The sequence below is a fragment of the Trichosurus vulpecula genome, chromosome 1 (assembly GCF_011100635.1).
Source record: "Trichosurus vulpecula isolate mTriVul1 chromosome 1, mTriVul1.pri, whole genome shotgun sequence".
NCBI classification, from domain to species: domain Eukaryota; kingdom Metazoa; phylum Chordata; class Mammalia; order Diprotodontia; family Phalangeridae; genus Trichosurus; species Trichosurus vulpecula.
The window spans coordinates 177,545,692-177,559,520 of NC_050573.1; the positions used below are offsets into that span (position 1 = coordinate 177,545,692).

Sequence of the window (13,829 nt, forward strand, 5' to 3'; positions counted from 1 at the left end):
ACTTTCATAGCATCTTCAAATCTGTTCCTAGAGGGACAGGGAAGAGACTCAGATCATTGACCTTTATAGAACATAGTTTGGATTGTATCTGAATGACCATGTTATCATAGACTCTCCCATCTCATGACTAATTCTACCAATGCCCACCAGCTCTGCAGGAGGTCCCAAGCACAGGCACATTAGATCGTGAAAGGGTTCAGAGAACTGCCAACACACTACACCTGCCCTCTAGCTGCCTTCCCAGTGGGTCTGTGCACCAGGAGAACACAGCTACACCTTTTTGGTTCTTTTCCTCTTCAAGAAGCTATTGGGGGCAGCTAGGTGGTGCAGTGAGTAGAGCACCAGCCCTGGAGTCAGGATGGACCTTCGTTCAAATTTGTCCTCAATACTTCACACAATTACTAGCTGTGTGACCTTGGGCAAGTCACTTAACCCCAAGTGCCCTGCCTTCCCCCTCCAAATTTTTTTTTTTTAAAAGCTACCAGGGCTGTGGGCAGTCTTGTCCTAAGTCGGTATTCTTTCCTTATTTTTTTTTTAAATACATATAACTGCTTTCTCTGAAAGCCAGAAAGACTCATGACAATTCACTTCCCCAGTTCTCTTCTAGGTCTCTTATTTACTTTGCTAACATGACAGTCATTCTTTGTAAATACTACTTGTGCCTTGGGAATAGTACTAAGTTCTAGTTCAGTGTGAGGTTTTTATAACAGTTCCTTGCTCTCCTTGTGATATCAAGCCAATATATGAAACAAGCCAATTATTTGTTGGCTGAGCTTGTGTCAGTAGGTCAGTGGTATCTGCTTAAAACCCTGAATGCTCAAAGGGCCTAAACTTTTCCTTCCGACTTCTTTCCCTCAGGATTTCCATAGGGTAGGAATTTGAATAAGGTTTGGCCTAGATCAGAGACGTGTTTTAGCCTGCAGCTGAGGTGGGTCTGAAACCTGGATGAGAAAGGAGGTTGTCGATTACCCCAAGCAACTGATCATCACCTGAGAGGAATAGGAGAGACTGGAAGGGTGATTTCAATGAAACAGGAATTCCTATACCGACTGCAAGTCAACATCTCCTCTGCAATTTATATGGAGAGAGTTGCTTAGGGCCCAGAGGTTAAGTTATTTTCCCAGGTTCCATGGCTTGCTCTGTCAACTAGGCCACTCTGCCTCTCCATGGGTACCAAAAAGGTCCCTTGCTCTGAACCATTTCCAGAGCAGAAGCCCCAGAGGAGGAGACCCAGAACCACGTTATCTTCCAACAGGTAGGTCCTAAAGATAGCTATGACTATTTAATAATCAGAAAGTTATGGTAGGAATTTTAGAATTGTTGGCATTGTCTTAATTAAGGAGATCTTTTATCATTACTAGCTCTTCGGTAAATGCTAAATGTCATGGATGTGTAAGTAACAAAAAACAAGTATAAAAAGCTCACTTTTTTTTTTTCTTAAATTAAGGTTTCAGGACTCTGTTTAGGATGCAGAATAGATCCCACAGTGATGGGAAAGGGGAAGTTCCTTGAGTCTTCCCTTGGAACATTCAAAGCTTGACAGCTGCCCCAACTATCAGGTAGTGCTCACATTAAATTTCAATGAATAAAATGCCTGTTGTCATAGTGGAAAATCAGGATGGATTCAAGTAGAAGGAAACAAGATAATTTTGACATAGTTTTAAATATTCTTGTGTCCTGTAAAGTAAGTATGATGTGAGCTTTGTACTTGTTTCTGCTTACAAGCCCATGGCACTCAGCATTTGTTTGAGCTCTAGTAAAACACTGAAAATCCTGCTAATTAAGACAATGTAAAAATTTCATCCCACATTTCTTAGCATAACTTTTCAATGATGAAATACTATCATAGGCATGGATAACCTTGTGAATAAATAGCAAGGATTTACCAAACTGTAAGTGACCACTCAGGTCATCCACACTAGTAGAATAAATAAAATCAATATTCTTTCCTATTAACCTGGCATATATTATTTGTGGGTATGTGGCAAATAGCTAATCTGGCAAGACTTGCCCTAAGGTTATCTTCTCTTTAAAGATACACCTTGAGGAATAACGGTTACATTTTTACTTTAAATATGAAAAGCTGCCTAATCTAGTGGAAAGCACACTGGACTGGGAGTCAGGAGGCCAGGATCCTAGTTCTAACTCTTCGACGAATTAGCTATGTGACCTTGAGCATGTCACTTCCCTTTAACTGAGCACTTGTTTTCATATTCACAAAGTCAGAAGATGGTGTTTGGATCATTTCTGAGAACTCTTTCATCTCTAACAATCTATGATTCTATTATTTAACTGTAATTGTTTCAATTGATACCATTCAGAGTTAGGAGATTGTCGATGGCATAAACGATTTATTAGACTGAAGAACTGACCAAACGGTACAAAGAAACACAGAGCAATAGGACTGATTTAAAGTTGTGGCACATTACTAATCAGACAATTTATTCTTTAGATGTTTTCCCAGAATTATACAGTATTTTTCAACAATGTAAGGCGCAGCTATTGTAGCAAAGATGCTTGCATTTTTGCTAACATGCCATTGGATACAGCTCACAAGTTACAGAACCACAAGATGATGGCAGTAACAGCTACATTTCTTTTACAAAGTATTAAAATATATAAAAATATCAATTGACAACGTTGTATCTTAAAAGAATAAACAGTCTTTCTAGTTAACAAAGCGGCAGGTTTAAATGTAGTACAAACTTTAAGATGTCTACCTTAAATACAGATTTTGAAATAAAACTACAAAATATGTCTTTAGTGCCATTGCCTCAGCAAATGAAGGCATTTGCTTTTTAGGTCAAATGAAAAGGGTGCAGTCAGTGATCTACAACAACGATTTACTTTCAGGAACAAGATCACATATCTCATAGTTGTTTTCAGTGGAACACAGTGATAACATTCTGTAAGGCTGGTGAACAGAAATTTCACATAACTTCAGGGACATCCTTGATGGTTTCATATCCTTAATTGTAAGTCCTCAGGCCAATGAAATTTACAGTCACCAGAACATATAATTTGTAGGTGGATAAGACTAGACACAAGGTGCACAGAATCTTCCTCTACTGTATCCTTATAGCATAATTTTGATACACTCTGCATTAATTATACCCTTCTTAGAAAAAAATATTTGTGGAAGGTTAAAATGACCACTGTATAGTATTTATAAAATAGAAAACATAAAATGGCAAGCTATCATCTTTTTTACTTTCCATCAGTCAATAGAGTAAGAAAAGGATTGTTCAAATAAGCATCATCTTCAAGAGCCTACCATAGTCTGAAGGAGTTTTTAGATAAATACAGAAATCTGAGGCCAGTCACTCCAAAACAATGCAACAAGGAGAGAATATTTAATGTATAAAAAAGGCCCAAGTTTCAGGAGTTTTTAAAAAGAAAAGTTTCTTGTGGTGTTTATTATCTATTCATTTGTAGATCAAAATACTTGATACTTTGGCAAAGTTTATTCAATACTTTGTAAAATTCTACCCTTAAATCAGTGTTGTGGACAGTAATGCTAAGAGGTGTGTTTTTCATTTCTAAGGATGGAATAAAATACAGGATGATTTTTTGCCTTTAAGCTATCCACTGTTGCATATCTCTCCCAGAAATCAGTGGAAATAAACATTTGTAGACATTTCCCGGAGTATAGCAATGGAACATACTGTACCAGAACAAGGAGGGCATTGTGAAACAACCCTTCTACCGATGGCCTCCATATTTGGCCACCCAGTCTGTCCTTCCATGTACTGAATGAACTGGATGTGCACGATTTAAAAGATTTATATTTTTTGCTGTAGGATTGTAGGTAGGGCCTGAAAACTGGGTACGACCAGTTTTTGTGTTCCAGGCATAATCTGAAAGAAACCAAAATTAGAAATGAGAACTACATTAATTGATTTGATTACAAACATTTCAAAGGTCATTAATCCTGTCATTTTAGGGGGGAAAGTTTTGAAATTTCAATTTATTTTTCAAAAGACTCACTCCGTGGTTTCTACTGAACGCCTCCAATGACTCTATTTTATAGATTTGGAAACAGAAACAAAGATTAATGCACTGCCCATATAGAGCTATAGCAGAACTTTTACAGCTGTGCTGGCATAACTGGAATTTGCAACAGACTGGGAATCACATGTTCAAGTTTTCACACCGCTGGAAATCTGATTCATGTTGGCAAGGAGTGATATGTGTGTATGTATACGTACATATACACACATTTTTTTTAATAGGACCATAGGATTTAGAGCTGGAAGGGAACTTAGACCTCAGCTAGTCTGCCCTCTTCATTTTATGAATAAAGAAATTGAGGTCCCTGAGAGGCTCAGTGATTGCTTAAGGTTACATAGGTAATAGGTTATAGAACTAAGATGTTAATTCAGGTCTTCTGACTCCAAATCCAGGGCTCTTGCCACTACGTAAAGCTCTGTGCACACCTTCAAGCGCCATGTGGGTGCTAGCTATGATTATTCTGATTACACCCTGCCTTTTCTGAAATTGGGGCAGGCTGGCTGGATCTACTTGGAATTTCTGGTCTTTACTCAATCTAGGAACCCTTAAATAGACATAATTTTAGTGAATTGTCCAAAGTCACAATGCAGATGAGTCTAAATGAGGCAAGTACATGGTATTGAAACATTGTGTAACTATAGAAATTCAATTGGTATCATGAATCCTGTAAAGATTTCCTAACAAGTATTCGTGGGGTAACAAAGTAAAACAACTCTATTTTATAAGTGGAAAATTTATTTCCTTTGAATCAAGAACACTTGAATTTCTCCAAAAGGCAAGAAAGAGTGTGAATGATTAACTTATTGATCATTTGTTAATTAGAGTAATGTTCCTACAGAGCCCAAAACATGACAGCAGGATATTTTATTAATGGGTTGGGTTTATTCAGCCAAAAGTCTAGTTGACTTAGAAAAACATATATTCTTTACTCTTGGTCATTAGCTAATCTGTTGCGGGCATACTTATTTCCTATGATACTACAACGAAATTACTTTATAGCTAATTTACAGTTGCCATATTTTTTTTCCCTAAAATTAAGTGACTGGCCTGGTAAAGTAGGTACTCTGTCATGAGTTCTGCTGTGTGATGCTTTTGATTTGCTACTGAGATATCGATTCACATTGTGTAGTGTCTGCCATCCTTGCATTAAAGCCCAAATGTCAAGATGAAATGTAAAGGCCAAAATGGGGCATTTTTACACATTAAGGCCAATTATACCGTATTTACTCGCATAATTTCCCCCATCTCTTTCTGATACTTTCATTCTAAAACAGGGTGTGATGGGGGAATTATGCGAGCATCTGAGTCCTACTCGTCTGCCACTCTTAGCTTAGAGTGAAAAAGACTTTTTTAAGTATGGAACTGTCCACATCACATTATACTAAGTAGCACAGCCTATGAACTGTGATATTTGATAAGTGGTTGAAAGTGGCAATGACTGCCAGGAAAATTTCTCTCTCACTTGCCTAACATGATGCTAATCCTCTTTTCTTATTTGGCTTGAAATTTCCCACCTTAAAATCACTGACAAGTTAGAAAAAAAAGGTGAGGGCTAGTGTCCCCAGAAGACACCAGTTAAAATGCACGTATATTAATTTTCCACGAAGGTGCCTTTCACATTATGGAGAGAGCATAAGCTATACTGTAATATATTAGCTAGCTAATACCCTGGGCTGGAGTGGATGAGATATTTGACGGGTTTGTTTAAATGGTGGAGCTGGAAGATATGATAGTACATTTAAAGGGCGGGGCTGAAAGGGACATGACAGCAAAAAGATCTGAGTATTGGGGAGTAAAGAGCGGGAAAGTATCATAGGGGCACCCAGACAGGTATCTGTATCTACTAAGTTATCTGAGGAAGACTGAGAAAGTGCTTCAGAGAGGAATCATTAGGAAAACTGATTAAATTGTGGTATTTCCATCTAGAATTTTTTTCCTTAGAAACTTTCTGTGATATATTTATACCATTGGTGTGGGGAGGTTGGGGGTGGAGGAACAGCTACTAAAATCCCCAGATAACTGTTTGAGTGTCTTTTGGCAGGGCTGGAAACACCTCGTCTCTTTGTCACATCTGCCAGTAACCTCAAAGAGTACTGTAGGGAGAGGCACTGTTGCATGGAGATAAAGAAATGAATGCTGATTCAATCTACTCTCTTTCCCCAGACTCCACAGCTACTGGCAAGCAGTCTTGTGATGCATGGGTATGGTATGGCCTTAATTTAAACATTTTTTTCTGCCTTGCCAAGGATACTCCACTTGGAACAAGAAGCTGCTTTGAGCTGTGAAATTGACTGAAGTTCTTAAAGCCCAAGGACCTTCTCCTGGCAGCTGTGGTTGCCATTCCAGAGCAGAGACAAAAATGTATAAATGTGTGTGATCCTGGAGGACAATGGAGGATTTTTCTTGATTTTCTTCTCAAAATTGGGTGAGGGGGAAGAAGGAAGCGAGCAAGAGAATACAAGAGGGGGAAAATATTTGAGTAAATACGGTAATGACCTGGTTTTATTTTCTTGTGGGAGACTCACAAAAGTGGGAGCACTGGAAGACACTTCTCTTACACACAATGTTTTCCTAAGGTTATCACTCGAGAGTGATTAACATTTACTTCTTTTTTTTACCTTTCCTCCTATCACCGTCTGTAGATTTATCTGATAGGCAGAGTAAATGAAGAGATGAAAAATTATAAGATAACATTTACTTTGGAAAAAGGAAACAGGAATAAGCATGACAACCTGACAGAACAATTACTATATGAATTACAACATTCATATTGTTTACAAATGTAATCTTAACAAATACTTTTTTTTTAAAGAACAGCTGATTATTCCTACAGGAGGTACAGAAGCAGGGCAGGGACACAGTATCCATGGGTTTTAGGCCAGGTTTGAAAATGACATTCAGTATCCCCCACCCAACACATTATTGTCCAAGAGGACTCCTGTACAGTGAATTGATGCTGGAATTACAGTGTTTAATGCTGGAATTCTCAGGCATTGAAAATAAAAGCATTTATTTCAAAATAATATTAAAAACTGTCCTCAATGTCTTGCCATATACTTCATCCTAGGCAACTCCCTACCTTACCTATACCTCGTCCCAACTCTGTACCCAGCTATTAAAATATATAGTTAATTAAGGAAAAAAGCATTTTTATCTGCTATGAATTGCTCAGTAATGGTAAATGATTACTTACGAGGCTGCTTTATTGCAATATTTCTTATGGTAATCATTTCTATATATAAAATAGTTACTTATTTTGTCTCCTTCAGCAATTCTTTTCAAAAATAAGGTTAACTGAGCACCAGTCACTTTAAATTTCCATCAAGCAGTTCAATTCTATGCAAAATATAAAAATTAAGCAGAGAAGTCCAGGACTTTTTATATTTTAAAGTCTCCAAACCCTAACTGTGAAGTATTAATCTTAGAGAAAAAAGTAATGGCTTATGAAACAAGTTTATTCTATTTAATTTTGTTTAATTTTATTCAGATGACTATTTTAGGGGACATAAACAGTTCAAACGTCCATAATGAGAAAAAAAAAGTCGCCAATGGGTGTGACTAGACCAACTTGGTTCTGGGCCTAATGAACCAATTTAAAATAGTATGCATATGAATTTAAACAAGCTTCCATTACAAGAAAACATATTTAAAAACTCTCCCAGTCTGAAAAAAATAAAGGAAGGAGAAGCTCTTTAGTTTCTGAACCAAAGGGTAAAGTGGCAGATAAGTATGCTTGTTGCCATCAAATGGGGTACTAGACCCAGGGGCACAGCACAGCTGTATCTATTTCTCTTTTTCCTTCATTTTCACTGGAAGCAGAAAAGAAAGTAACTTAGAGCAGGAAGCCAGAGGACCTTTTTTTTTTTTAAAGCAAGAGTAGTTATCTAATATATTAATAATTATAGATATGAGAGGAACCTTCCTCGTTATCTAGGCCACTCCATTATTTAATAGATGAAGAAACTGAGCCCCAGAGAAGCTAGGTGATTTGTCCAAGGTGTTTCCTTTGATAAGTTTTGAAACTTTCAATCAGTGGTTTTGATAAAGAGCATAAGAAGAAGGATTAGCGTTCAAGACGAACTAGAAGGTCAAACTGTACCAGACACTAGTCAAGTGCAAACTCAAAAAAGATTTTGACTCCGAGTTGAAGGATGAGTTAATAAGGTTAGAAATTCTGATTGGAGTCAATATATAATATTAGGGGCAGGATAAATGTAATAATCAGACTTCCTGCAGAAATAATGAATTGTGTTTTAGAGTAGTTTTTCTGAAAAAGGACAGGATTTCAGAGTTGGAAGTGACTTCTTAAAGACCATCCAGTTCAAACCATATATGAACATGAATCCCCCTTCCACAACATCTCTATCTGACAAGGTATCATCTGTTCTCCTCTTGACCAGTTTTAGGGATGGGAAACTCACTACTTTCCTAGGCAGACCATCCCACATCTGTACTACTATAATTGGGAAGTTCTTTCCTCATATCAAGCTAAATATACTTTGTTTGCTTTAAAAGTACCATTTTAATGTTTGCTTAATTTTATCTATAAAAATGTGGAGAATTTATGATTAAGTTACCTCAGACATATAGGCTCCATCTTGAATCACAGACAAAGCATACGCTCTGAAGCTGGGTAGCCAAGGGTCACTACTGCCACCGGGTGATAGCATACCAGAGATAACTTTTTTTGAGTGAAGAGAAGACCCTCTGAGGGTTAAATTTGGGAAATAAAAGTCAACAGACGACTTTTAAAAGACATCAGATGACAAAATGACTTTTGTGCACTAAATAAAGGGGCTATAGAAAAAAGCCACATACTGTGGCATCTTGAGTAAAGTCTCCTCACCTCTCTGGGTTTCAGTTTCTTTATTGGTGAAAGAAGGGAAGGGGGTTCTTTCCAGTTCTAAATCCTATGATCTCACAAAGCCTGTTGTGAGACCCAGACCAACCTGCCCAGAACAAGAGACCTTTTGCTAATGAACAAACAGAACTTTGTTAGCAAAGTAATGACTGAATCAGCGTAAACAAACGTAAAATGAACAATGGGTTTTTGATTCCTCTAAGTTTTTTAGCCTTCGTGAAACAGCAATTACATAATCTGTAGCTTGAAATTTACATAGTAGGCCACTTCTTACCTGAAGTTGTGGGACCAAGAGGTGCTAAGTGTATCCTCTGGCCAGCTGAGCCAACTTCTTTTTTGTGAAATGAAGGGATATATCCTGGCTGATTATAAGTAGTATAACTTCCAAAATTTCCTATTGACATAGTATGAAGTTTTACAGTCAGATTATGAAAAAGCCAAAAACACTTTAGGATGATTTTGAATAGGGAGTGTACTAAGACAACAAACTACACATAGATGTTCATAATTATCAAACATTATTATTATCAAAAGTATAAAATTTACACTTGCACATTCTCTATCTCATCCAGTTAACTTATTTTTTAAACATGGCTGTGTGTACTTAAATAGAACTCTATTATCTACATTGGCAAAAATATAAAATATATTAGTTTTATAATACAAATATAACAGTATTTATAGTTTTTAGCTGAATTAGATTTCTTTGAGCAGCCATCATTTAATATGGGAAAACAGGGTAGAATATGTGGAAAGATTTGTCAGGCACAGAATTACTACCATTGCATCACAGTATTTATTCCTCAAGATTGTTCTTAGTTAAAGCAAAAATTTTCTCTATCCCTTCTCTATCTCTCTCTGTGCCACATTTCCCTCTGTCTTCCAAACCTATCTCTCAGAAGCAGATCCATTCTTTTCCCAGGTTATTATGGCCCTGGATATCTTGCAGGGAAGAGACTATGGAAGAGAAAGAGACTGGGAGGAGAAAGGAGAGAAGGAAAGAAAGGAGATACTAAACAGAACCAATGGAGCTTCCTTCCTTCCCCCTGTTCAAAGATTTTGCAAGAGAGATTATTTCAATTTTCCCAGACTATTTGGCAATTTCTCTACTGAGAAGAAAAATGAAGGAGAAACTCTTTAGTTTTGTAATAAATGATACAGAAGGGCTCTAGCCACATCTCCTTATTCTTAAGAGCTCTACAGACAAAAATTAGCAATCTAAAGTTAATGAAAAAAGGCTGGTAGCTTTATTAATGGTTGAAATGTAAAGTCTGTGTAGCAACAAGCCAGTTTTGAGTACAAAGCAAGTGAAGAAAAGAAAAATGAATAAATACAGTGAATAAAATACACCAACCTCTAATAACTAAATATTACCTTTTGCTTCCTCTATTTTTTCAGGTAACATTTCTTTGCATGATAGCTTTTCAATTGGTTTAATTATGCTTTCTTCTATAGAGAAGGCAGATGAAAGGAAAGAATGAACAGAATGAAAAATGTCTTAGGAAAAACAGGAAATAACTGATTCTCTCTCCTAACAGTCCACATCACCAACCAGCTGCTGGATATCTCCAAATAGATATCAAATAGGCATCTAAAAGTCAACATATCCCAAATGGAACTCATTACCTTCATCTTCTAACCTTGGCCCTCCATTAAATATCCTTATTTCTGTTGAGGGCACCATCCTTCTAGTCATACAAGCTTACAGCCTTAAAGTTATCTTTTAACTATTCGCTTTTCCTCATCTCTGTATTCACTCAGTTGCCAAATCTTGTAACTTCTACATTTACGATATCTCTCGTATCTGGCCTCTCTTTCCATTTACATGGCTACCACCTAGTCCAGGCCCTCATTAATTCTCACCTGGACTATTACAACAGTCTCTTTAATCAGTATATTCGTAACTGTAGTCTCCCCTCTCTAATTCATCATTCATACAATTCCCAAAATAATCTTCCTAATGCACAGGTATGACCATGTTACTCCTGTTCAACAATCTTCACTAGCTTCCAATTGCCTCTAGGATGAAGTATAAACTCCTAGGTAGGCTCTTAAAGTCCTTCACAATTTGACTCCAGTCTACCTTTCCACACTTATTTTCATATTACTCCATTTCACACACTGTACATTTTAGCCAAACTGGTGTACTCACTTTTCTACAAACCTGGAATTCCATCTCCCAAATCTGTGCCTACAGATGTCCTACATGAACTCACCTTAACTCCGTTCCTAGAATCCTTAAGTTTCCTTTAGTCTCAACTTAGGTTCCCCCTCCTAAAGTGGAGGTATTTAACCTTTTGTCTTTCAGGGACCCCTTTGGCAGTCTGGTGAAGCCTATGGAACCTTCTCAGAGCAATGTTTTTAAAGGCATAAAACACAGGATTACAAAGAATTTATTATATTATAAACTATATCAATATATTATATAAATATATAAAAAGCTAAAATGCAGCTATCAAAACATTTTCTTAAGAATATTAAGTTCATGGACACCAGGTTGGAAACCCCCAGCCCAAGGGAAACATTTCATGGTCCCAGTGTTGTTAGTGTTCTCTCTGGTCTCAAATTAATACATTGCAATCACTGCATATGTTGTGTCCTCCAATGGAACATAAGCTTCTTAAGGAAGTGACTGTGTTTTTTGTCTTTGTATCCCCAGCACCTAGCGTAGCACCTTACTCGTAAAAGACATTTAAATAAGACTTATTCAATGAACGAATAAGTTTTGAAAAAGATAAAGAAAAGCTGAACTTTGAAAATAAGTGATTGTCCTTGGGACAAGTCTGATGTCAGTTCTGTATGCAGTGAGTAACCACAGCAGATATTATTTTCAATTATACTCTTGCTTACTAATGAAGAAACAAAGAGTATGATTGATAATAACTTTGAAGATGAATTGCTTCATCTTGACCACTAATGGAAAACACTTGATCAAATCATAATGCTACAATCTTTTCTTTACTTCTTCGGACATATATGATTGCTTCAGTGTGGGGAATTCCCTTCACTGATGCACACTGGCAACTCTTCTGTCACTTATAGTCTTAAGGAGTTGCTTGGAAAATTGAATGATCAAATGATTTACCTATGGTCGCAATGGCTAGTATGTGTCAGAGCCCAGTCTTGAACCCAGGTTTTCCTGACTTCTAGGCTGGCTCTTTATGCCACGTTGGCTCTAGACTGACATCTAAGCAGTACAAAATGGTTGCGTAATCGTTGCACAAATAAGTTTTAAGACTGAAGCTGGTGCCTTGACTTTATTCCAAAATATCTCTGTATATAGTACATGTTCTAAAATTTTGTTAAAGGAAAAAAAATCCTAGGGAAAAAATGGAGGAAATATTTCTTTGAGTGTGATCTCCTGGTTTACCTGCATTAGACCTTTTGAAAGCAAGTCCTGCACCAATGGGCCCCAGTGGTTTGGAAAATAGTGAATTATTCCAGGTATATGGATTTCCTTCTTTTCCATGGGTCAACAAAGACACATTCTTAGGATTGACACCTTAAAAAGGCAAGACAGTAATTTTAAAGGTTAGAAGGTAAACATAAAAGTTGAAGAATGATAAAACAAGCACTCTCAAACCAAGAATAGAAAGAATTTTAGGTTAAAATGTTTTCAGTTCAGTTTTCATTGAAAACAGTATCCTTGCTTTTTTTTAAAACAATGAATGCTACCATGTTAAAATATTCTAGAAAAATATTCACACAGCACTTTGTAAAAATAAAATGTTTTAAGATGTTATTAGCACTGGTACCAAAGTAAAAATGTTAAACTTTGATAAAATTCATTGAAAAAAAATTCCATTGCTGAAATAATTTTTTTTAAATGATGACAATCTGAATTTACTTGTGGATTTAATTCATTAAAATACAAGCAGTATTCTTAGTTGCATAGTCAAAAAGAATTGTTTTTATAATTCTTTTCCAGAGATTTGAAAAAAAATGACCTTGCTGGTTTTTAGTTTTTTTATGAATTTTCCCCTAACTACATGTAAAAACAATTCTTAACATTCATTAAAAAAATCCTAAATTCTAAGTTCTCTCCCTGAATTTCCCCCCATCCCTGAGACAGTAAGCAATTTGATATAGTTTATACATATCTTGCTGATTCTTTTCAAAGCAGATGATAATACTGGCAGATTGAGTATCAGAATCTGAGTTAGAAATAATTTCAGAGGCCATCTAGTTCAATCCACAGCTGAATGGGAATAATTGGAAAGTGGTTGTCTAGTCTTTGACTGAAGATCTCCAGGAAGGAGGAGCTTCCAGCTACCCAAGGCAGCCCATTCCATTTTTTGATAGCTCTAATAGTAAGGCAGTACTTCCTTACATCGTACTAAATTTGAAGCTTTCACCAGTTGCTCCAATTCTGCCCACCAGGGCCAAGCAGAACAAATCTATTCCCTCTTCCACTTGACAGTCCTTCGAATAATTGAGATAACAATCATATCCCACCGAAGTCTTTTCTCTTCCAGGCCAAACATCTGGTGTTCCTTTGATTTTTACATGGAATAATCTCAAGGCCTTCTTCTATGCTTTGGGGCTCTTCTGCTTATCAGTGGCCTTACCAAATGAGGCATCCAAAGTTAAACACAATACTCCAAATGTGCTCTGGCCAGGTCCCAATACAGCTGAATTGTTACTTATGTGGTTTTGGACGTCATCCTTCTCTTAATGCAGACAAAGATCACATTAGCTTTTTTGGTTGCTATAACACACTGAGCCTTAGCTCTTTTTTAGGCAAAATTGTTATCTAGCTGCGTTTTCTTCATCTTGTATTTCTGAAGTTAATTTTTGGAACTTAAATGTAAAACCTAACATTTATTCTTATTAAATTTCATCTTAGTAGATTTGACCCAGTTTTCTAGGCTGTAAGAATTTACTTTGATTCTCTTTCATCCAATGTTACATATCTCTTCTAGCATTGTGTAACTGCCAAATTAATAAGCATGTCATC

At 36.6% G+C, this 13,829-nt stretch overlaps 1 protein-coding gene across 1 annotated transcript in view; it reads right to left on the minus strand.

Annotated features, from left to right (window-relative positions):
* Positions 1 to 3,378: 3,378 nt before the first annotated feature.
* Positions 3,379 to 13,829, minus strand: part of MAK (male germ cell associated kinase) — a 64,898-nt gene continuing 54,447 nt past the window's right edge. The window contains exons 11-14 of the mRNA XM_036742260.1: positions 12,243 to 12,374; positions 10,247 to 10,321; positions 9,147 to 9,266; positions 3,379 to 3,857 (exon numbers count right to left, since the gene is read on the minus strand). Of these exons, the coding sequence (XP_036598155.1) occupies positions 3,703 to 3,857; positions 9,147 to 9,266; positions 10,247 to 10,321; positions 12,243 to 12,374 (482 nt within the window). The 3' untranslated portion in view covers positions 3,379 to 3,702. The remainder of the gene's footprint in view (positions 3,858 to 9,146; positions 9,267 to 10,246; positions 10,322 to 12,242; positions 12,375 to 13,829) is intronic.